The sequence below is a fragment of the Lepidochelys kempii genome, chromosome 1 (genome assembly GCF_965140265.1).
Source record: "Lepidochelys kempii isolate rLepKem1 chromosome 1, rLepKem1.hap2, whole genome shotgun sequence".
In the NCBI taxonomy this organism is placed as follows: Eukaryota; Metazoa; Chordata; order Testudines; family Cheloniidae; genus Lepidochelys; species Lepidochelys kempii.
Genome location: NC_133256.1, coordinates 331,421,176 through 331,446,382, shown reverse-complemented (window position 1 = coordinate 331,446,382; position 25,207 = coordinate 331,421,176). Strand labels below are relative to the sequence as shown.

At 41.7% G+C, this 25,207-nt stretch overlaps 1 protein-coding gene across 4 annotated transcripts in view; it reads left to right on the top strand.

Annotated features, from left to right (window-relative positions):
* Window positions 1-25,207, top strand: part of CACNA2D1 (calcium voltage-gated channel auxiliary subunit alpha2delta 1) — a 683,143-nt gene that overhangs the window by 85,295 nt on the left and 572,641 nt on the right. For all 4 annotated transcript variants that reach the window (XM_073328631.1, XM_073328632.1, XM_073328633.1 and 1 more), the window contains exon 3: window positions 22,044-22,160. In XM_073328631.1, coding sequence (XP_073184732.1) covers window positions 22,044-22,160 — 117 coding nt within the window. The remainder of the gene's footprint in view (window positions 1-22,043; window positions 22,161-25,207) is intronic.

The following is a 25,207-nucleotide window of genomic DNA, read 5'->3' as shown; positions in this document are numbered from 1 at the left end:
GGGTGGGGAAATTGGAATCATGTTTAGCTAAGGGCAGAAATGAGAACAGGGCCACAGGTAAGGCTCTGTGGTGTCAGAGCTGGGAAGGGGGACACTAATGAAGGAAACTGGAATCACGCTTGCTGGAAGTTCACCCCAATAAACATTGAATTGTTTGCACCATTGGACTTCGGGTATTGTTGTTCTCTGTTCATGCGAGAAGGACCAGGGAAGTAAGTGGGTGAAGGAATAAGCCCCCTAACACGATATAATGGTAAGAACTCCTATAAAAGGAGGTCTTAGGCCACTGAAATTTGGAACCTAAAGTTAGTGAACACTTTTGATCTTAATCTTCCCGGGCCTCATTACTCCATCTGTAAAAGAGGGATAATGTCCCCAACTCATCTCACAAGTGTATTGTGAAAATTATTTAATTAATATTTGTGAAGCACTCAGACGCGACAGTGACAAGCGCCATTGAAACTCAGAAGGAAACTAATAATTCTGTTTTCAGAGGAGGGTTTAGATTGTTTTGTTTTGCAGTAAAGAGGGCACACACTGAACAATGAGGTGAAAAAAAATCTCCTCATTAAGTGAACACTGTCCATTCTGTGCACTGAATGAGGCAAAGGTCCTATGAAAAAATAGTGTGTGAGAGTTAGAGACTTTATTGTAATGCCCCCGGCAGCCGAATTAAGGTTCCACAGGCATCCTTAATTTGGAATTCCTAATTTTTTAGTGCTTGACTTTGCAGCCTTAATAATATTCTTTTAATCTTGTTTTTGTGTGTAATTTCCTAGGTTTTTTAAAATGGAAACGGAAAAAACCACACACCCTGAAATACCGTCATGTGGGATCATATTGACACTCTCACATGGTTCATCAACAGGAAAGGAACCCTTAGACCCACTGCATAGACCTCTGACGCATGAGCTAATGGAATAACTGATAGCAATAGTGGATTGTTATCCTCTGTGTGGACCAACTCCAAGGGGGGAGGAGACCCTTTGCTAGTGGTTTCAGAGATATTCACAGCAGAGGATGGTGAGACTCGGAAATTATAGGTTCCTTTCTGTTGGAGGGAGTGTGCTCTAGCAGGTACAGACTCTTCTGTGCACGTGCCCCAAGTGTGACACATTCTGCCCCATCCCCTCAGACTTGTCCCAGTCCTGTCTCTTACCCATCCCGGCCTCCTTGTCCAGTTCCATACTTCTCAACTACCCAGTTCCAGTCTCCACTCCTCAGGCTGCTCATCCCAATCCTGGTTTCCTTGCTCAGGTAGTGCTAGTTTTACCCCTGTGGACTTCTGATCCCCTTATTAGTCTGTCCCCAACTCCCAGTTTTCTTGTGTATCTATTCCTAGTTCATCCCTCCTCCTAACCCCCATCTCCTTACCCAGCCAGTCCAAGTTGTCCTCTCCTGGCGTCTCTTCCAGTCTCTCTCTTCCTCACCCTGGCCTTCAGTCACACCCCTCTTAGCTCCCATGTTCCCAGTGCCAATCTTCCTTCCAGGCTTTTTGTCCAATCTCAGTGTCCCCTCTCAGTTCTCTCCCCTCCTCCTGGCTTCCAGCCAGATCTCTCTCCTCTCCTTCATCACCTCCTCCCCCCTACGCATTGGTCCTAGTCGTCATAGCCAGCCAGTGTGAGTCTACTGCCTGACTCCTCATCTGATTTCAGTCTCCCACATTTCCCACCCTTCTCCCAGTGTCTTTTCCAAACCCTCCACAGTCTCCCCTTTCACCTTAATTCACAGTCCTAGTTCCCTTCCCCCAAGCTTCTTGTCCCAATGTGTTCCTTTCCATTCCCTCTGCATGAGAGTTAGATGGATTCCTCCTCCGTGCAGCCTGGGCCTAGTGGCAGATAGGGGGTCATGGAAAGCACAGGAGAGAAAGTCTCTCTGTTTAGATGCCTGGACTAAGAACAGCCCATAGCAGCCCTGAACTGCAATTGCAGACAAAACCCTGTTCAGCTGTGGCTTGGAACATGACCAGTGCACAGAGAATCTTTGAGAAAACTGCTAAAATCTAAGAACCCTCTACTGAGCATGTTTGATCTGCAGTTCTTCAAGGATTAGAATTTGGACAAATTAGGATGGAGTTTCCAAGGGACAACAAAAGTCACATCTGTGAAACAAAGGTTGCCCGCTGCAAAATTTCAAGACCCTACTCCAAAGCATGGAGGTGCTAGAGCTTTTAAAAGAAAAAGTGTCTAGAATATTTTAACATGGGCAAACCACATATTTATGCATATTTCTTTCTTGGAAATTGCTGAACCCTTTTGGTTAAAATTTAAAAAAGAAAAAAAAATCAGCCTGAGGCAGACACCAGGAATGGAAAATTTCAGCCCAAATGCATATAACTTGGCCATACTTGAACCAATTGAAAACAGGTTCTTATAATGGGAAATGTTGGGCAACCTTAATAATATACAGTGCTATCAGCCCTGCCTAGAGTATACCACAATTACATGAAAACTGAAGAAAATGTTAATCTCTGAACATAGTATCTAATCCCTTTTGAAAGCCAGAATGTGTAGCACACTTAATACAAATCAAAGTGCTGTTTCAGTGGGTATGCCGACTGGCTTGTGTGCATGTGTATGATTCCAGAATAAGAAGCATTAATGCAGTATGTTTCCATATAAAATACCACTTCATATTAATATCATGCAGGAAAGATCTATACTGCAGTATGTTTTTTTTTCTGTATCCACAGACTTTAATTGCCTTTCTTTGTAAGTGGGAATGTAAGACCCTGTAAGGAGTGACCTATGGAATCACTCTCTTTTCTCTTATTTACACTTCCACTTTCTGATTTTTAAATGAGACTCCATATTTCACTATTATGGTTCCATTAGTGTTTAATTACATCTCTTCTGAAATGAACCCCTGTCAAAGCTGAATCCCCACTCTGTCACTCCGAGTGCAAAAGTGGGGGCCTGCAAGGATTTTAAAAATTAATACTTGCCGCTCCAGGCTTCTATTACACTCCCAAGGTTACAGCTTTTCTCTGACCTTGGCTTGGTAAGTGCTGCCACCACCCAAATGCAAAAAAACCAAACTCCTTTGAGCCCAGGAAGGAGCACTTGGGAATTCCTCCCCGTGGGGTACCCTCAAACCCTTTCACCCCCCTCCAGGGAAGAGCTGAGAAAGAAAACAAAGGAAATTAGCTTTGGCTACCAGCTAATCAAACAACATGCACAAAGCTCTTAGGACACCAAAAATCCAATCCTGTTCTTAAGAAAGGTAAATTGTATTAAAAACAAAAAGGAAAAAATTACATCTGGAAGTTAGGCTTTTTGCTTGACCTTAAAAGAAACAATTCCAAAAATTAAGCACCCAACTAGCTTTTTTGGGGGGGTCAGCTTAAAGGTTACAAGCAAACAAAAGCATCAGGGGTTAGCACAAAGCCAAAATAAAAAATAAACCTGATTGTGTCTAACTAAACATTCCCTGTCCAAATAATTTCTTCTAGTGTGGAAAATGAATTTTCATATCTGGTTCAAGCCTTACATAGCATTGCTGCAGCCCAGAGAGCAACAGACAAAAAGAAAGTTTCTTTCCCAATTTTAAAAAGTTCTATGGCAACTTCCACCTTCTCTGTATGTATATAATATATATATATATACACACACACACATATATAATCTCCTTACTATATGTTCCATTCTATGCATCTGATGAAGTGAGCTGTAGCTCACGAAAGCTCATGCTCTAATAAATTTGTTAGTCTCTAGGGTGCCCCAAGTACTCCTGTTCTGTTCTTTTTACCTGCCTATTGGCTCTTTTGGTCAGGTGCCCACTCCTTTTCTTTTACCTGTGGGCTTTGTTAACCCTTCTCCCAAGCAGAGAACAGACACCAAGAGGGATTTACAACTAGCTGGCTGGCTGGATGTCCATCAAAGGGAGCTATTCCCCCTTCCCCCTTCATGTATCACAACCCCAGTCTTGTTGTATCAGAGATTAACATATATTAAAGATAAAGCGCTTGTGAATTCTGCAGGTAGGGTCCACTATCACTTTTATTCAAAGAATCTACTTTTCATTGCTCATAGCTTTTTGAAACATGCAGCTTTTAGGCTAAATTTACAGAGCTAGAGTCTGACCCAAACCCCACTTAAGTGAATGAAAATACTTCTGTTGACTTCAAAGGGCTTTAAATCAGCCCTCTAGTCTCCACACTTTTGGGAAACTTTGAGACGAAAATAGTTGTCTTTTCTTTTCTTTTCTTTTTCTTTTTTCTTTTTTTGGAGGCGAGAATGATGAGATTTTAAAAATAATACACTTTTGTGAGCAGCTGTAGCGCCAGAGTGTGTGGGGAGGGGCGGGGGGAATAGGGGAGTAGATAGCTGTAAATTGGCCAGGAAATAGGCTTTAGGAAGAATAAGTGTCTGTGTTCTAGAGAAAAATCCATTCTGATTTGGCCATGCGATAAGGGTTTGAAAATCACAGCTAGCGCATATAATAGATTTTTAATAATTTTAGGGCCTGATGCACCTCCCACTAAAGTCAGTGGAAGGACAACCGCTGAGTTCAGTGGGAGTTACTGCGTCCTTCCCAGTGCTACACTCACCCATTTTGTGTCACTAGGACTTCTGAGGACATATCCCATGATTCTTTGTGCTGCAGCTTAATATTAAATACTTGCAATAAACTGCTTATGAACACTCTAAGACTTATAAAAGACCAAGAATAATGCATAGAAATGATTTGGTGAATAACTTTGAATAGTGAATACATTTGAGAAAATTGTTGCTGCTTGTGGACAATTGGCCCACAGAAATGTATTGAATATTATTATTAATTAGTATTGCACCTGTAGCTAATTAGTATAGCACCTATAGCTGGCAAACAAGGTTGAGTCCCCGTTATGGTATGTGCAGTGCATACAGATAGTGAAACCCCTGCTCAGAAGAAAGTACAATCTAAATCGACAAGACAGCCAAAATATGTGTGTGTGCAGGGAGAGGAACCACTGTTATCCTTTATTTTATGGATGGGGAGCTTGAGCACAAAGAGATTGACTTGCCCAAGGTCACACAGGAAGTCTGTGACAGAGCCAAGAATAGATCCTGTATCTCCTGAATCCCAGTCCAGTGCTTTAACAACAAAGCATCCTTCATCTAAACAGTTTATGAATTATTGATTAGCTGTAGGAATAAGCAATAGCACGACTATTAATTCACTACAGTTATTATTACCCTTAAGAGGGACTGTGCTTAATATTTATGCTTCCTTTTGTAGTTCATCTTTGTGCCCTTTGCTGCTTATTTATGCTGTATGGGAATGGCTTCAAAGTGGTTTTCCAAAAATAGTTTTTAATCTGCATTTTTCAGTGCAGTTTTCCTAGACATTAATTAGGGGGCTTAGCTTGAGAACTGGGAAAGTGACAACACAGATTTTCTACCAACTGTGGTGTCCTCATCTCAGTTCCAGTCCTCCAAAGGTTACCTCGGCAAGGAGGGGAAGTCTTGGGTTAATAGGCCAAATTCTCAACTGCTGTAAATCAGAGTAGCTGCACTGAAGTAAATGGAGTAACATGGATTTATACCAGCTGAGGTTCTGGTCTGATATCTCTAATTTAAAAACCAAGCCTGCAAACCTTATTTGGAAAAAAAATATTGAGCCACTTTTATACATCATACATGAGAAATAAAGGACACAAACATGATCACTTTTTGCCTGTTCAGTTTCCCATTTGAAAAGAGCACTGTGGGTTTCATTACCAATCTCACATCCTGATACTGTCCAGTTTCTGATTCAGTACATGTTTCTTACTAAAATAACAATGGGAAAGAACTCACAGTGAAGCACAACATGCAGGATGATCTAGAGTTACAAGATTTTGCACATGTAGCAACCTCCCTGGCACTTGGAGGGGAGAACCACAGGTTGCAGGAGGGGAGAGTTTGGAGGAGGCACCAGCAGTCAGTCTGTGTGCATATGGCTTGAATGCTTGCTTCAGTTACAGCGCCTCTGTAAATAGTTCTCTTAATAAAGGGCCAGTCTAGTTTTAGAAACATCATATCCTCTACTGTTGTGTTACATGAAACAGTGCAATTGTTGTAGGTAGGGTTACCCTTGACCGGTATTTGACTGCCCTGGCTTTTTATTTTTAATGGATTTGCCAGTTGCCAGAAAAATAATTTAATCTGCTGGATTTTTTTAAATGTGGGTCTAAAGATTTGCATTATTATGACAATACACTGGGATATCTAATGTTAAAAGTTTCTGTGTCCAGCTAAAGACGCTGTAGTGTTCCCAATTTTGCAGTTTAAGTGATCGATCAAAACTGTTGAAAATACAGCAGCTGTCTTCCCACCAACATGTAAGCGCGCCATACAAATGTCTGAGAGAGGGTTTGAGTCATGCGAGAACGAGGAGAGATGCGATGTTATCAATATTATATGTATGTGTTACCTCTCTTGTTAGAGTGGCTACGGAAGGCGGGGTTGCGGAATTGTCTTGTGGTTGCGGTTAAGGCGGTCTTGCCTTGTGGGAGTGCTGCCGGGGTTTTTTGTTTTTGGTTTTTTGCATCTCAAAGTTGGTAACCCTTGTTGTTGGTCTTAAAAAAAGAAAAATATTAGGGGCCAGATTCTTATTTACACCAAGGCTTCTTTAAACTGCTCTGGCAGCATACAGGTGGTGTTCACGTGATGTAAGGGTAATTGCTGTTCACTTTAAGAAGTCAGTGTAAATCAACCCTAGTGTAAATGATATGCAGGCCATAGTGAGCAAGTAATATTTTTAAGTTTTCTGGGAAATATATAGATATATATTTTAAAAAAATGAGTGCCTATAGATAGGCTCCTAAATCCATAATAAAGTACCAAAATAAGGGGCCTGTTTCTCAGAAGTGCTGAGCACCCAGGTGATCCCATTGTCTTCAGTCGTTTTCTTCAGTGGGAACAAAAAATGTTTATTCAGAAAAGGTGCAAACCCATGTGTGTTAGTCCTGGACAACCAGGGCCACATTCCTTAAGAGTGAGTGGAGAATGGTTTGAATTGTAGAGCTAAGTACACAAATAATTATTGTTTTTTAAATGTGTGTATAGCTTCCATTTTAAATAGACCTTTCACAGCATAGACCCATGACTAAGCTAATTGACACTTTTTATAATTTAATAAACAGTGACAAGTGTGCTTCTAATTCCCCACATTAGTTGCTAATATACCTCTAGCAGAAGGGGATAGAAAGAAAAGGAGGGACCCTTACAAAACTCAGAAATCGAGTTCTCAGAGTGGGCAAGTTGACCCGTAGCAATGCACTAGCTTGTCCGTTTCAAACTGATTGACAAGGAGCATATATTACGTAAATATCAAAGTAAAAATGTGGTTGTGTGTTAGAAGTTTTGATGTGACAAATACACAGGAGCTGTACCGTAAAATGCAATGGCAATACATAACATTTTACACTGTGTAACCTTTTCAAGCAACAGGCTAATTGAACACAACAGCAGTTTAGAGATACTGTTCCAAGGAGAGCTAGTTTCTGAAAGTTTCCCTTTTGATGTATAGTAGCAATAGTGAGTCATGCATGATATTCATGAGGCATGCTGTTATTAAAGTCCCAGGAGTCTCAGAGAAACTTGTTAAACTTGTTCTTTATTAGAGCTGTTCAAAAATGGGAGGAAATTTTTCTTTAAAATTTAAAAAAAAAAACAACCAAATTTCCAAATTTCCAAATTTCAACCTCAAAAATTATTTGAAATTTCCATTTATTTTCAACCAGTTCTGTTCTTTATCCCTACCCATGTGTATTATAGTGAACATTACCAGTTGATGTTTTCTACCTTTGCATTTTATTTTGGTTCAGATATTTTTAAAGTAAAAATCATTTGCTCATGGGGGAAAATAATATTAGGGATGGAAATGATTGATTTGGAGAAATTATGGGAAGGATATATTTTATTTGCATATTTTATTTGTCAAGCTTCAGCATGGGAGCGGGGAGCACAGGCCACTGGCTTCACGGAGGTGGGAGATCACCCTGCAGCCTCCCCTCCCCTGCCCTCCGGACACAGATTCGATGGTGAGACTGTACCTGACCCTGACGTAGTATAAGGGCTAGGCCTGCCCCAGAAACACACCCCTGCCCTCCACACCAGGCGCACCAAAAGAGGGGCAGAATCTCACATGTATTCCCAGCCCTGGCCCCCGATACAGGTGTGCGGCAGTCAGGCTCAGCCCAGCAGGATTCAAGTATGGAGGGGATGAGTGTTGAGGCATCCAGGTGTGGGGTAACATGGTTCAGTGTTGGGCAGTCTGGGTGTGGGTGGCTTAGTGGGATATGCGAGGAGATCTGGATGCACATGGGCTCATTGTGGAGTTCCGGATGCAGGGGGAATGGGACTTTGCAGGGGGGTCAAGGTGAAGATGGTTGCAGCTCAGTGGCAGGAGTCTGGGTGTGGAGGGAATGGGGCTCAGTGATGGGGTCTGGGTGAGGGGGACTCAGCAGCGAGAGTGGAGGTGCTGGGGTGGGGGTCTGAGTGCAGCTGGTTGGGGCTCGGTGGGGTGGGGGGCCAGGTACAGGGAGTCGAGGTGGTCCAGGTGCTCAGGGGTGGGGCTTGTCAGGCTGGGGGTTCAAGTGTCGGGGATTGTCTGGTTGCAGGGATGGGGGTCTGGAAGGGCTTGGCGGGGGGCGTTCTGGGTACGGGCGATGTGGCTTGGCGGGTGGGTATGTATATATGGGGAGGCATCTGTCTGCATGGGGGTTGAGTGGACGGAGGAGCAACTCCCCGTACAGTGACCTCTCCCCCCGTCGCTGAAGAGCGATGGGGGCAGGAAGCGCGGAGCTTTCTGCAGCCGGGGGAGGTTTCTGACCCAGACCCAGCTGCTCCTTGCAGGGAAAGAGGAAGTTCTGTTCTCTCCCACCCCCCCAGCCCAGCTGGGACTAGCAGCAGAACCTGGCGCAAGGTAGGCGCCACCAGCCAGGGAGTCCCCAGCCCTCCCCGCCCTTCGCCTGCAGTGATTTACCTCTATGCCGGCTGCTCCGGGTACCCAAAACAACGTGCCCGCACTTCCCTTTGCTTCCCCATCAGAAGTCACTGTGAGGGAAGCAAAGAAATCTGTGGGAGACATGAATTCTGTGCATGGGCAGTGGCATAGAATTCCCTCAGGAGTAATAATACAGCAGGACTCATTACTGGAGAGTCAGTGTGGTTGAGTTGATATAATATAGAGCTGGCACTCAAGATCTCTTGAGTCCTAATCCTGGATGTATCACCAACTTGTTTTGTGGCCTTATGCCACTCACAGTCTGTGTCTCTCTTAATTCATCTGTAAACAAGGGGATAATACTTAGCTACCCTAAGGCTGCTGTGGAGGTTAAGTGGTTGAGGATTGCATGGCTCTTTTAAACATATAAAGCCTTATCATTGATGAGCATTATTATTAAGGGATTTTTGTGGTAGGGCAATGAACACAGGCACCAAAAATAGGCATTTCACGCATTCACTGAGGTGAATTACATAGCCCAATGGGTAGCGTTTGAGGCAGACAGGATAGGATAGGGTAACTAGTGGTCTCCAAAACATGAAAGCAGTGTTTTAACAATATTGTGCTCCAAAGAGACATCCCTGCCACTGCTATATAGTTTTATGTGAAACCAAATACCAAAGGAGTGAGAATTATTAAGATCATCCTCCAAATTAAGTTCTGTCGAGCTTACATGTTGCTAACTGATGTCAAGATGTCAGTGAAATTAAATCACTTTTAGAAATGCAGGCTGGGAAATTTGAAGACACATCTGCATGCTATCCTTATTATCCGAATGGAAATTAAGGGATTGTCAAAACACTGGGTGCCTCATTTATAACTTGCACATGCTACTCTCCCTCAGCTCCCTTTGCAATAAACTGGCATTTTGAAGTGCTCCTTCTTCAAGCTTGTGAAGTCGGTTATAAGAGTCTAAGCATAGGTGGCTGAATTAACAAAGTTCATTCAGACTCAAGGGGAAGGGGTGACTTGGCATTACCATACTTTCAATTATTTCTACATGATGAGCTGGGAAATTATTGAGCATGTTACTATTCCTGGCATATGGAGGGTTTTTTGTTTTTGTTTGTAATTATGCCTGCAAGTATAAGTGGCAAACCATCCTATTCCAGCTTCCTATGACGCTTGCTTTCTACTTGTTCTCATAGCAGCAGGGGATGGATTTCCTTGTTCCAAAAGCTTGTACTGGTCAGTCAGATGCTGGAAAGGGAATCTAGTTTTCTGTGAGTGAAATTCCCCCCCATGTAGAGGGTTGGCAAGGGGCTTCAGCTTGTGCTGGCCCCCTGCACTGTGATAGGTTTTGTCCTGTGTATCACTGTGTTTAAATGAAATCAGTAAATGTTCTTTGGCCAAAATATGTCAGTAGTGAAGGATTATTGAAGTACTTTGCTATGGGTGCTCAAGTTTTCTATTGTCCTGATCCTGATATTCTCCCACATTTAGTTGTGAGCATCTATTATCAGCATGGGTTGAGGAGTACGGACTCCTGTGTTCTCTTCTTGACACTGCCACCAAATTTACGGTTTTATGCTGGAGAAGCCACTGAATCTTTCTGGTCTTCAGTTTTTACATTTGTGAAACAGGGACAATATGTACCTCCCAGGGAGACTATACGGCTTAATTTTGTAAAATCCTTGCTTGCAAGGTATTCATAAAAGTATGAAGTTGACTAGAAGTTGAAAAGTGCTGTGTACATATTGAATATTACAGTATTGTTTGTTGTTATCAGTATGACATCCAATGAGATATTCTGAAAAATCTTTTTTTTAATTGAAGGGAACATTTCCTCCCCCTTATTTTTGTTGTGTGGTAGGTGAAGAATTGAATGTCTATTTTGAAATATTAGATACATATGAAATCGAGCTCATGGAAATAATTTCTTGCCTTTACAGACTTCCAGGCTGAGTATCTGGGCAGACAAGTATAAAGCTGTGCAAGGTCTCAATCCTGCAAAGTGGCCCTTGAGCCCCTTCTTAACTATAAGCGGATGAGTAGTCTTGTGACTTTGGGACTACCCATGTGCTTAGAGAGAAGCAGATGCTTAAGAGCTTTGCTGGATCAGGACAGATTGCTCAGCACTTTGCAGGATCAAGCCCCTGCTCTCTGCCTGAGAATTGGTGAATGTATCAGTTAGGAGTGGGCTCTCTCTTGTCATAGTTCTAGAACTTCCTAGTACATCTATCACGACTAATGAGATATTCTGGATATAGAAATTGTCTGCCCTGTCATGTCTGCTTGGATCGCCACAGCACTCTATGACTAGTATTGTGAAAAAGCAACGAATAATGTAAAATATTGGGGCATTTTCTTCCTTTGTGGTGGTGATAAGAATTTCAAGAACAAAGACATCTGTGGGTTGCTAGGAAACTACTGTAATTTTATTTAGACTTTGTATCTGACAAAAAAATAAAGGAAGCCATGTTCAACATGATCTCTCTGATTTTCTTGGCATGAACATTTTTAAAAATTTGGTGAAGATTTGTGGCTACAGTTTGCAGTTTATGCTCTATAATGAATCAGTTAATTGCAAACAAGTTAGGTAGTCATAAGTAAAAGCCTCAGGCCATGGACTTAAATAGAGAAAGTATTCGTATTGCTTCAGGAATTTGTTATGGGCAGTAGGAGGACAGGAATTATTTACTTTAGTGCTTGGAGCTACCTACAAACTAGATTCAAGGAAAGTGTGCAGTATAATGGCAAATCAGAAATAATAATAAGGGGACATTCTAGAAAAGGTTAGGGTGAATGTGTCTATTCTTGGAGTTTTCCTGTTTCTACTGAAATCAATGACAAAATTCTTTATTACCTTCATTGGCAGCAGGATGGAGCCCTTTATTTTGAGAGGTGTAAGAAACCCAATCTGTACAGAAACAATGTTATGAATTGAACAAAATATTCTGCAGTCCTGGAAACTTGTACCCCTCCCCCCCCATTTCATTGTACCTCACTGTCAGAGACTGGGATGTGGGCAGTTGTGCCTAGTAGTTGGAGCAGGAGTCAATAGCCAGGAATAGGAGCCAGGGTCAGAGGCCAGAGCCAGAGTTAAAGCCAAAGTCAGAAATTGGAGCTGAGGATCAGAGCCAGATTATTGGGCATGAGGCAGGCCAGGGCCTGGCTGGGTTCAAGGGAGGGGCAGGTGCTGTCACCGCAGTGGGTGAGCGCTGTGAGCAATTACTGAACTGCTGCTGACTGAAAAGCTGGTCTGCTGACTCCTGCCATCAGCCAGGTACGGTAGCCACTCAGACAGTCTACTACAGGGCAGCTCTGCTCATTAGGTTGCCTGAAGACTGGCTCTGCTGCAGACCGGCTCTGCTGTAGACCGCGATACTCACAATCTTAATATATTAATCCTCCTGGCAAATTAGGAAGGTATTGTTTGTCCCCATTTTACAGATGGGGAACCGAGGCACTGAGAGACTAAATGATTTGCCCAAGGTCATACAGGAAGCTTGTGGTAGAGCAGGGACTCCAACTCAGGTCTCTCATACCCCTTCCTCACATAAGCCCTGCACCATTTCATTAAACCACACAGGTCACACAGATCGTGTACAATTTGGTACAAGATGAAATAAACTTATAATTTAAAGAGGTCACATAAGTGGTGACTAGCCAATTAGATACATTTTCATTTTAACATTCTAAAGTAGTGCTAGGAACCCAGATAAGGAATTTTATTTGTGTGACTTTTATATTTACAATATTCCATTAAAGATAGGAATTATCCTTTTCTTTGTTCTTCATGTCAGTAGCAGGAATTGTGTTGTACTCTTATGATTCTTATTCTTTATTATTTGTATTACTATAGCACCAAGGAGCCCTAGTCATTGCCCTGGACCACATAGTGCTGGGTGCTGTACAAACACTCCCTGCCGCAAGAAGCTTACTCTCTAAGTATCTGTCATGACTGGGCAATCTGACCTAGTGGTCAGAGCAGGAGTCAGGTTGGAGCAGGTTACCGAGAGATCAGAGTCCAAGACAGGCCAGAAGGCAAACTGGGGGTCCAGTGTCAGGAAAGAGGTAGCATTAGTTTACTAGGAGAGAAGCAGCAGGTTGTAGGAGCAGGTATTACAGGGAAAGCAGTCTTGAGCCCGGAGAACCCTGTTGCAAGGACAATTTCCTGTTCCTGTGCTTGGATTAAATAGGGGCTGGGGCCCCTTCAAGGTTCCCCCCAATCAGATTCCAGGACTGGAGCCCTCTGTTAGAGTTCAGCTGCTGTTCTAGGCCTTGTTCATGTGTTGCTGGGTGGCAGGCTGGGATTGCCTAGCTCTTAAGCAGCCTGTAGACTAGGGTTCAAGACTCACAGTCACTGACAGGAAGAACAAATGAGAGGGCAGTATAACTAAACAACAAGATGTTCTTGGTCAGCATGATATGCTGTGGATGGTAATTTTGAACAATATAATGCATCACAGATAAAAATCAGTAGTAGTCCAATAATTTTGCCAGTACTGTCGCACCAGTGCAAGACTGGAGTGAGACAAGTATCTGGGTACTTGTGTGGGCCTCCATTGCTGCAGTATTTGAGTGTCTCACAAACATCAATAGATTTATCCTCACAACATCGTGTTGATGTAGACAAGTACTATACTCCCTATTTTACAGAAAGGTATCTGAGGTAGACAGAGATCAGTTGTGGGTGCTTCACACTTGAGCTCTTTTGAAAATCTGGCCTTGCCCAAATTCATACAGGAAGTCCAGTGGCAAATCTACAAAGAGAACTCACATCTCCCAAATCGCTGTCCAGTGCCTTAACCACATTGCCATCCTTCCGAAGAAAAGGACCCTTTGTTTCTTAAATTTGCATTGCACAAGGTACACAGAGACAAATAGAAGTAGTTGCAAAACAGAATAAACAATTCAGCCTTCCTATGAAAACATTCAGAGAAATTCAACTGTAGTTTGGAATGATTCAGTGCGCCTTTATTATTATGTGCTACTGGGCAATCTGTGCAAACAATGCAGAGGATGCTGGCCATTGGAAGGGGAGCACATTCAGTGCTCTTGGAAACTTGTGGGAGGAACCAAATTTTCTGAGTGATTATAATATATTAAAGTAATTTCAATGGAATTTCAGTTATAGCATGCCCCATCTGCAAGACATAGTAAGGGCCCTCAATGAGTGTGCATCTTTAATTCACTCTCGATCCGTATAAAAATGTTTGGCTTTCCTTAGCCTCCCTGCAGCAAGCAGGGAGAATGTCTTTTTTGTAAGGGATTTGTAAATATGCCCTTGAAGCCAGAGTGGAGAGGGGTACTGTTCTGTAAGGGTATTTGGCAGTTCTTCTAATCTTCAGCACATTAGACTATTGTTCTTGTTCTTGTGTGGTTTCATGCTGCAGTGTTGTTTTGTTTTTTTTTAAACTATGGTTCATTATCTTTGAATAAATATCCAGTATTTAGAAAACAATTTTAATACATTCTCTCTTGAAGGGAAAAGTACATGACGACTTCAGAGAGAAATGAGTGTATTTTTCTTGCTGTGACCTTACGGATTTCACATATCCATGCAATGAGGTTTTGTTCCATAAAAAATGGCATATTTTACTGTCAATTTGAAGAGCTTTTAGTAAACACTAGTGATTAAAGTACTGAAAATGAAGTTAGATGTAAAATCTAATGAAAACTTGCATTCACTTGGTGAAAGCAATATAATAAAATGTATTCAAATCAGCTGTTTAGAATAAGCCCCATAGATAGCCAAATTGCATTTTGAAAGGTGAATAAACACACCTTAGCTGATAAGGACCTTTATGACTATTAGAGATGAGCTTTTGCTAATTGTGTTTGACGGCTAGGTGGAAGGCTTTGAGAATGAAAAGTTTGTTGCTGCGTGGCTGATAATGAAACCTCCCCTTGCTGCGCTAATTTTCTGCAGCATCAAAGCTGAATTCAAGGAGAAGAGGAGCAAACAAATAAATGATATAAGCAACTCTTGAGTAATTAGAAAAGGAGGACTTGTGGCACCTTAGAGACTAACCAATTTATTTGAGCACAAGCTTTCGTGAGCTACAGCTCACTTCATCGGATGCATGTATTTTCCACTGCAGTTGCATCCGATGAAGTGAGCTGTAGCTCACGAAAGCTCTGAAAAACTGGAACAGGTTTGTGTTCAATAAATAGTGGGGTATATCTCTCGCTGGAGTTAGTGGCGGGTAAGAAGCACAGTGTGCTCTATGAAATACTATAGCATCCTACACATGTTTATCCCTGCCTGACCAGTTTCCAGGTTAGGTCACCTGGCAACTTTAAATTCCTGACAAAGAGGCAGCGTCTCTGGAAATAATGTGAACGTCAGTAGAGTGAGCCCTTCTCATCTGCAGGACCCACAGTGTCTGCAGTGAAGACTTTTCACTGAACAGGATAAAGGATTCCAGTTTGGCATTGTTGGATCTCCACTATAATTATAGGTTTCAGAGTAGCAGCCGTGTTAGTCTGTATCTGCGAAAAGAAAAGGAGGACTTGTGGCACCTTAGAGACTAACAAATTTATTTGAGCATCAGCTTTCGTGAGCTACAGCTCACTTCAGTGCAATTCAGTGAGCTGTAGCTCACGAAAGCTGATGCTCAAATAAATTTGTTAGTCTCTAAGGTGCCACAAGTCCTCCTTTTCTTTTTTCACTATAATTATGTGGATTATTCTTGGAGTAGGAGCAGGGGAAGGGAGATGAAAATGTTTCCTTGTTCCTGAAAGTGGTACCCAGCATTTTGGCTAAAGTGCTATTCAGTTACCTGCAACTTCCCACAAATCCCCACCAATAAAGGGTATTTAAATATTGCAGTGAATTGAAAGGCTAAAAGACCTGGTGAGGTTCTAGTGCTGTGCTTTGTTCTGTGGGCAACATCCTGCATTTTGCAGGCACATGTGATAGCATCATACATTGTCCCTCTCTTAGGACTCTGCAATTGAACACTCAGTGCTAGGACACTTATAACTGGTGAGTTGGGGAAAAAAAGTAATTCCCTTATCACCCCTAGCACTTATTACATCAAAAGCTCACGACCTGCATACACCACCCTCAACCCCATATGTGCAGAAAGATGGTTTGCATATATTTATATGTCTGCAGTATTATTGGGCGGTGGTTTATTTTAATACACCAGAGCTGATTCAATTGTTTGGAATTAAATATTTCCTGTAATCAAAAATAGCCTTTTTTATTTTTATTTTTCTTTCAAATGGAAATTTTTGCAAAACGTTCCCCCCCTCCCTGCCCGCCAGTGAAACCCAAAAATGAAAAAAAAAAAGTTTTTTTTCTGTTTGTTTGGGATTTTTTTCTTGCCTCCCTCTGGAAAGAAAAAGAACAAAAGTGGGGGAAAGGCATGGGTAAAATGAAAAAACTGGAAATTTTCAAAAGCAAAATTTTAATGAAAAATTTCAAATAAATGAAAAATGGTTCTTTTGACACCCTGGAAGAGTAAAAATTATTTCCAATTGATTTAATTTCTTTGTAAAATCTCATTAACATTTTAATCATATTTGTTGCACAGTTATCAAACCGTAAAAATCCATGATCAGTAATGGCTCTGCCCATCATTAGTGTCTATGGTACTGCATTCGGCTTCAAAATCAGAGGCTTTGCGTATATGAGGATCACTAAGATTACCATGATTGTCTCTTAAGTGGTCAAGATGGGTATTGACTGTTGATAGAAGATCCTGGTAGGTTTGGTGCAGTTTGTTTAAATCCAGACCTCTTGAGATTACAAAACTGAGCTCAGATTTGGTCTTTTTGGCAGTCCCGTGAAACAGTTTTTATGTCCCTTCTCCCCAATGTACCAGGCTCTTGGCCATGATCATGACTTGGCTAGAAATGTAGATATATGTATTACCAGACTAGATCAGACCAGTATCTAATTTAGTATCCTATCTCTGACAATGGCCAGCACTAGATGCCTCAGAGCAACGTACAAGAAACTCTGTAGTGGTCAATTATGGGATAAAACGCACATGGAATCATAGAAACATAGGGCTGGAAGGGACCTCTAGAGTTCATCTACTCCACCCACCCCTTGCTGAGAGGCTGGATTAAATAAACCTAGACCATCCTTGACAGGTGTTTGTCCAACCTGTACTTAAAAACCTCCAATGATGGGGATACCACAACCTTCCTTGGTAACCTATTCCAGTGGTTGACTATCCTTCTAGTTTTCCCTAATATCTAACCTAAATCTCTACATAAAAAAATAAATGGACACAAATCAGATGTCAAGAATTATAACATTCATAAACCAGTCGGAGACCACTTCAATCTCTCTGGTCACGTGATTACAGACATGAAAGTTGCGATATTACAACAGAAAAACTTCAAATCCAGACTCCAGGGAGAGACTGCTGAATTGGAATTAATTTGCAAATTGGATATAATTAACTTAGGCTTGAACAGAGACTGGGAGTGGCTAAGTCATTATGCAGGATAACCTATTTCCCCTTGTTTTCCTACCCCCCCCCCAGACGTTCTTGTTAAACCCTGGATTTGTGCTGGAAATGGCCCACCTTGATTATCATACACATTGTAAGGAGAGTGATCACTTTAGATAAGCTATTACCAACAGGAGAGTGGGTTTGTTGTGGGGGGGAGGAGGGGGGGAGAAAACCTGGATTTGTGCTGGAAATGGCCCACCTTGATTATCATACACATTGTAAGGAGAATGATCACTTTACATAAGCTATTACCAGCAGGAGAGGGGGTGGGGGGAGAGAAAATCTTTTGTAGTGATAAACACCCATTTTTTCATGATTTCTGTGTATAAAAACAAACATCTTCTGTGTTTTCCACAGTATGCATCCGATGAAGTGAGCTGTAGGTCACAAAAGCTTATGCTCAAATAAATTGGTTAGTCTCTAAGGTGCCACAGTACTCCTTTTCTTTTTGCTAAATCTCCTTTGTTGCAGATTAAGCTTGTTACTTATTAACTTACATTCAGTGGACATGGAGAACAATTGATCACCCTCCTCTTTATAACAGCCTTTAACGTATTTGAAGACCGTCTTCTTTTCTCAAGAATAAACATGCCTAGAGGTTTTTTTAAACTTCTCCCATAGGTCAAATTTCTAAACCTTATATCATTTTTGTTGCTCTCCTCTGGACTCTTTCCTGTTTGTTCACATCTTTCTTAAAGTGTGGTTCCTAAAAGTGGACACTATACGCCTGCTGAGGTCTTACTAGTGCCAAATAGAGTGGAACAGTTACCTCCATGTCTTACATATGACACTCCTGTTAATACACCCCAGAATGATACTAGCGTTTTTTTTTGCAAATACATCATATTATTGGCTCTCATTCAATTTGTGATCCACTATAACCCTTAGAGGTTTTTCTGCAGTATGACTGCCTCGCCAGTTATTCCACATTTTATATTTGATTTTTTCCTTCCTACGTGCAATACTTTGTACTTGTCTTTACTGAGTTCCATCTTGTTGATTGTCCAGTTGTCCAATTTATTATGGTCCTTTTGGATTCTAATCCTGTCCTCTAAAGTGCTTGCAACTCCTTCCAGTTTGGTATCATCCACAATTTTTATAAACATATTCTCTACTCCATTATCCAAGTCATTAAAGAAAATATTGAATAGAACCAAACCCCAGGACAGACCACTGAAGGACCCCGCTAGATACATCTCCCTTCCCCCTCCCCCGCCACACACAGTTTGACAGTGAGGCATTGTTAATTACTCTTTGAGTATGGTCTTTCAACCAGTTGTGCACCTTACAGTAATTTCATTGAGGCCATATTTCCCGAGTTTGCTTGTGAAAATAACGAGGATTCCGGTGGTATCTTAAAGACTAACATTTTTATTTGGGCATAAGCTTTCATGGGTAAAAAACCCACTTCTTCAGATGCATCAGATGTTTTTGTGGATACAGACAAACACGGCTACCTCTCTGATACTTATGAAAATGTTATGGAGGACTCTGTCAAAAGCCTTCCCAAAAAAATAGAGGCATATCAGATCTGCTTTCTCCTATCCACTAGGCAAGTAACCCACGAGAGACTGCTGAATTGGAATTAATTTGCAAATGGGATACAATTAATTTAGGCTTGAATAGAGACTGGGAGTGGATGGGTCATTACACAAAGTAAAACTATTTCCCCATGTTTATTCCCCCCCCACCACTGTTCCTCAGACGTTCTTGTCAACTGCTGGAAATGGCCCACCTTGATTATCACTACAAGAGGTCCTTCCCCCCCCCGTAATAGCTCACCTTAAGTGATCACTCTGGTTACGGTGTGTATGGTAACACCCATTGTTTCATGTTCTCTATGTATATAAATCTCCGCACTGTATTTTCCACTGAATGCATCCGATGAAGTGAGCTGTAGCTCACGAAAGTTTGTTCGAAAGCTCAAATAAATTTGTTAGTCTCTAAGGTGCCACAAGTACTCCTTTTCCTTTCAAAGAAGGAAATTAGGTTGGTTTGGCATGATTTTTTCTTTACAAATCCGTGTTGGCTATTGCTTATAATATAATCCTCTTACCCTCTCAGTGCTGGCAAACTGATTGTTTAATAATTCGTTCCAGTATATCTCCAGTTATTGAAGTTAGGCTGACTGGTCTATAATTGCCCAGGTCCTCTTTGTTCCCCTTTTTAAGGCTAGGTACGATGTTTGCCCCTTTTCCAGTCCTCTGGGACCTGCCCTTCCCCTCCTTGAGTTCTCAAAGATAATTGCTGATGGTTCTGAGATTGCTTCAGCTAGTTCCTTAAGTACCCTAGTGTGAATTTCATCAGTCCTTGCCAACTTGAATGCATCTAACTTATCTAAATTCTATATTTTTTAACATGTTCTATCTAACCCCGATCAATTAATAGTTGGTTTATGCCCTGAAGCATATATCCCTTCTATGGTTTTGTAATCCTGTCTAATGTAACTAAATATACATTTGTCATTACAAAAATAGGGCCAGATTTTCAGAAGACATTGGCTGGATGATGTCTCTTTTGGTTGATAAGTAGCTTTGAAAATCCAGCCTTTATTTAGATGACTAACTAGGACCTGAGCACCTTGTAAAATCTGTCTCTAATTGTACATGCTTTGCCATCTGACTATCTTGTCCATGATGTCTAATTTGGTTTTGGACTTGCAGTGGGAACTTTAGGAAGGCATGAGATAATTAGCCATGCTGGAATTCGACCAAAACACTAAGATTTGCAAAATGAGTCATGAGATCTTTAGTGTGCTCCTCTTGCCCCTCACTGGAGCATTGGCTGCCTATCATCTGAGCAAGAAGCATCCATGACTGAATCACCACTTTTTGCAGCACAGTGGACTTATATTTGCTTGTGAGATCTTATGTAATCCTAGGCTTCAGTGGTGGATTTTCTATAGGTGTTTGGGGGATATCTTCCCAAAAGCAAGAATTAAAACACTTTTCTTTTTAAATCAGTTTTGAGGGAGAAAAAGTTTATGATTAAAAAAAAAAGTATATAATCCAGTGTTCTGGAAATCAAAACTGATTGAAACTAATGATAAGTCTTGTCAGTTCTGTCATTCACATGAATTATCAGACATGACTGGTTTCATTCATGAGAATGATGTCAGACCTGGCAATATTCAAAATCTACCAGCTGCAAGCGGCAGATCCCTATATTGGTGTGTCCCTTTAAAGCCACCATACCCTGAGAACCCTGGCACAGCTGGTAGAATTTGTCTGCTGGATAGTTTCTGAGCTCTTTCTGCTGGAGCTCGGCCAGTGAATTAGTGTTGGACCTGTTCCTGTGTGTGTGCGCCTAGAATTACTTCCCACAAGACATTATAACCCCTATCAGGCAATGTTTCAGAGAGGCAAAGCACTTGTGTGACCTCAGACCATCTGTTGGTTGCATAAATTAGTTTTCCCCATTCACTATCTAGCCATAAGGTACATACTCTTTCTTTTTCCAGATTATTGTTAGGGTTTTTCTTTCCCTTTAAGGATGTTGTGTAGGAAGAAGGGGGTGTCCTTTAAAAAACAGAAGCAAACCCCACTCCTCTCTGTTTTTTGGTAGTTATCCCCCTTAGAAACACCACAGAATAACAGAACTAGGTACTCCCTCAACATGGTGAATTTTAAATCATGGAAGTAAGGACAATATTAAAACAACAAACAAACCCCTAGGTGAACGATATACCTTACTAAAATAAAGGTAAATAAGTGTCTAGATTATCAGGAGGTGGAAATCAGCATAAATATGTTTACTTCAGTAGTGGTACACTGATTCACCTTGAGTATCTGTCTCTTAATCTTTTAGGAAGAATACAATACATCAGTGATTTCTGGGCTCAACTTCAGGTACTTTTATAGGCATTTGATTTTCAGATAGGGGATGCTCAGCACTTTGTGAAAGTCAGGGCCCTTTAAGATCTCAGGTCAAGTATCTTACCCCCCCACCCCCAAACAAAACAAAACAAAAAACTGGAGGCACCCAGAACCATTTAACCATTTTTGAAAATGAGAGCCATCATTTTTAAGGCTCAATCCTGAAAGGAGCAGAGCATTGCTTGCAGATGTGGAGGACTGTTAAATCTGCTGATTTTGATCTGCTCATCTCCTTGCAGAATTGATCCCATAGTACTTTAGATCGCCAAAGACTAACAGAGGCACTAATCCTTCAGCCATCCTTGTGAGATGGGTAGTAGTGAGGTAACTACAATATCCTTTCTAGAGACAGGGAAACTGAAACTTAGAAATCCAAAGCTCCCTGGGGTAGGAACTGTCGGTTCATTATATGTGTGCACAGTGACTAGCACAGTGTGGCTCTGATCTTTGATCCTTTAGGCTTTATTGCAATGCAAATAATTAGTAATAATTATCATAATAGCCCCAGGAGTGCTGAGTGTTAATATTAACAGTAATGATAATAAATTCAGCCCTACATTATGCCCTCATAATCCCCAAATCAATGGGGACACAATTTTCAAGCAGAGAGGCTGTGGCTTGCCCAGCTTAACGTAGGTTTTTGAGAAATGGATAATAACTGAAGAGTTCCTGTCTCACAGTCCTGTATTCAATTCACTAGGCTACTGTGCTGTTATTACAATGTAAATAAAGAGGCCCATGTGCTAGTTCTGAATGATTTCCTTTTCTCATGCAGATTTATACGAAACACAACAATCTGTATACAGTGGAAGCCAACAATGCACGTAAATTGGTGGAAATGGCGGCCACAGATATTGAAAAACTACTGAGTAATAGATCGAAAGCCCTGGTGGTGAGTACTAATTCGATCTCTCTCTTCTACTTATTTATCATTCTTTTTGAGTCTTCATGTTTTACTGATGCATGTTTTTACTGTTGTTGTTTTTGCTGCTTATAAATGTAGGGGCAGTGTCAGCCTGATATGTACAGGATTTGACATATGCTGAATGAGGGCTGGTGACTTCATGATAGAAAATCAACTCATTAGTTAGTTGGCATAGGGAAGACGTTTATAGTATTGATTGACACATTAGGGACCTGGGCCAAATGGCAAATCAAAAGATAAATAGGTTGGAAAATATTCCTCTAAGTGCACATGACTGTTCATGACATGAAGATGATAGTACTCTACAGTCATTAGTAATCTTGAAACACTGACTGAATACTGGATCCTCTAAGGTAACTTATTTTGTTATAATATTTGTACATCATCCATTGGGAAGATGTGTTTTGAGACAGACACCCCATGAAAGTTGGGTCATATAAGATGTATCTCTAAGTAAATCACTTAGCCTTTATCGTCTCATCTTTTTAACTCTCATGTCTTCCGTGATGGTAGCCCCTGATTTTCCTCTGCCAACAGTGTGTTCATGTGTTGGCTGAAGCTTCACAGTGTGTTTATTCTACTGCTGACTGGCCATTTTAGTCCATATTTCAACCACCTTCAGTGTAAATGAAATTCACCTTGAACTTCTTATAAGAAGTCAGCCCTCTGTTCTAATCCCATGATCCCTTATGTTTTGAATTGCAAGTAGTTGCTATTTCAAACTGCTCATTGGCAGTGATCTTTTCCTTTTCCTTTCCTGTTCTGTGTTCTAAATAGGCCAAGTCTGGCTAATTGCTTCTTGTAACTCATACCCACAAAACCCTGATTCATTTCAGAGTAGCCTTCTGTTGCCATTTTCAATCTCAACAATGCCCTTCCTAAGAGATGCTGACCAGATTTGCATGGAGCACTCCAAGGGCTTGTCTTCACTACCAGGGAGATTTATGCTGCTGCTCTCCAGTTGACCCCGGTATTCCAGTTCTCCGAGAGCATCTCCCATCAATGCAGTGCGGTAAGACACCGGGGTAAGTCAACCTAGGTTATCTTGAATCCAGCTATGTTGTTCATGTGGCTGGAGTAGCGTAACTTAGGTCGACATACCCCAGTAGTGAAGACAAGCCCGAAGTGTGTTGACTCCCTTGCCTTTCCTAGTGTTAAATCTAGAAACAGGCATACCTTGAAGTGGGGTCTAAAGGATGGAACAGTGGACTGGGAGATGGGTCACTTGGGTTCTCTCATCTTCACACTGACTCTTAGTGTAGCCTGGGACAAGTCAGTTAAAGCCAGATTGTGATTGGCCATCTAGGAGTGAGGGGAGAGAGCACAAGCAGCCTTCATCCCACTCCAGTTGTACCTGATTTGAGTGCCAGTGGCTGGCTGGGGAGTGAAACCACTGCTCTGTATTAGCCTTCAGTACTAGCCTCCTTACAGGTGGTGAGGAAAGACATACACTTGCATCTGCCAGTATAGTAGTCTGGACCAGGGGGTCACCATATGCTGTACCCATTTAAAGGATTGTGGATCTGCCATTGCTTTTTGTGCTTCGCCAGGAGGAATTCCTGATTACTCTTCCAGATCTCTTAGCTTTCCCCATTCTTAATGCAGGGCTATATCTTTAATACATGATCTTTTAACTTCTCTGTGATTTAGCTTACCCAAGTATAAAATGGATGTCATGCTGTTCACCTACAATGTGTCACTGGGTGTTCTGAGGCTGGCTTAGTGTTCACCTTAGTACACATGTACACATAAGGCAGTGTTGCCAGTTTTTGCAATTTTATTGTTAGTCCCACAAGTTTTATTGTTTTTCTTAAAATCTCAGCTGCTGAAATCAAGAGAATATGTGAGAATCTCAGTTTTCATCTGAAAAAAGTAAGTTTCTAGCCCCCATGGTTGCTGAGAAAATCTTGAAAAATTAAGTGAATGCACAGTAAAGGCTCAAAACCAAGAAGGCAAATAAGAAGAACCCCCAAATTATTCTTTTAAAAACCTCTTCATTTTTAGCCACTTTCATGAACGTTTGGGGCCTAATTGATGATTTTTCAATGCTTAGGGTTGGTAATGCCACTAACAATAGGCACCTATTACAGGGCTTGTTATTTATACCTGTGTGGCTGTAGTCTCCTGATGCATATGAAGAACTCCTGTTGAAACATGGGAGACTCAGACTCCTGGCATTGTACTTACCTTGCCACTTTATCCATCAAAAGAAATTCACCCTGTGTAGAGGGCCAGAATTATAGAATCATAGACTTTAAGGTCAGAAGGGACCATTATGATAATCTAGTCTGACCTCCAGCACAACGCAGGCCACAGAATCTCACCCACCCACTCTTGTAACAAACCCCTAACCTATGTCTGAGCTATTGAAGTCCTCAAATTGTGGTTTAAAGACTTCAAGGAGCAGAGAATCCTCCAGCAAGTGACCCGTGCCACATGCTGCAGAGGAAGGCGAAAAACCCCCAGGGCCTCTTCCAGTCTGCCCTGGAGGAAAATTCCTTCCTGATCCCAAATATGGTGATCAGCTAAACCCTGAGCATGTGGACAAGATTCGCCAGCCAGATACCCAGGAAAGAATTCTCTGTAGTAACTCAGATCCCACCCCATCTAACATCCCATCACAGGCCAATGGGCATATTTACCGCTAATAGTCAAAGATCAATTAATTGCCAAAATTAGGCTATCCCATCATACCATCCCCTCCATAAACTTATCAAGCTTAGGCCTGGGCTACACTGGGCGGGGGGGTTCGAACTAAGATACGCAACTTCAGCTACGCTCTTCATGTAGCTGTAAGTCGAACTAAGATACTTTGACTTCCTGGCCATCTCACGGCATCGAGTCAACCGTGGCAGCTCCCCCGTCAACTCCGCTTACTCCTCCTGCCGGGGTGAAGTATAGGCATCAATTCGGGGATCAATTTATCGCGTCTAGATGATAAATCAATCCCCGATAGATCGATCACTACTCACTGATCCAGTGGGTAGTGAAGACATACCCTTAGTCTTGAAGCC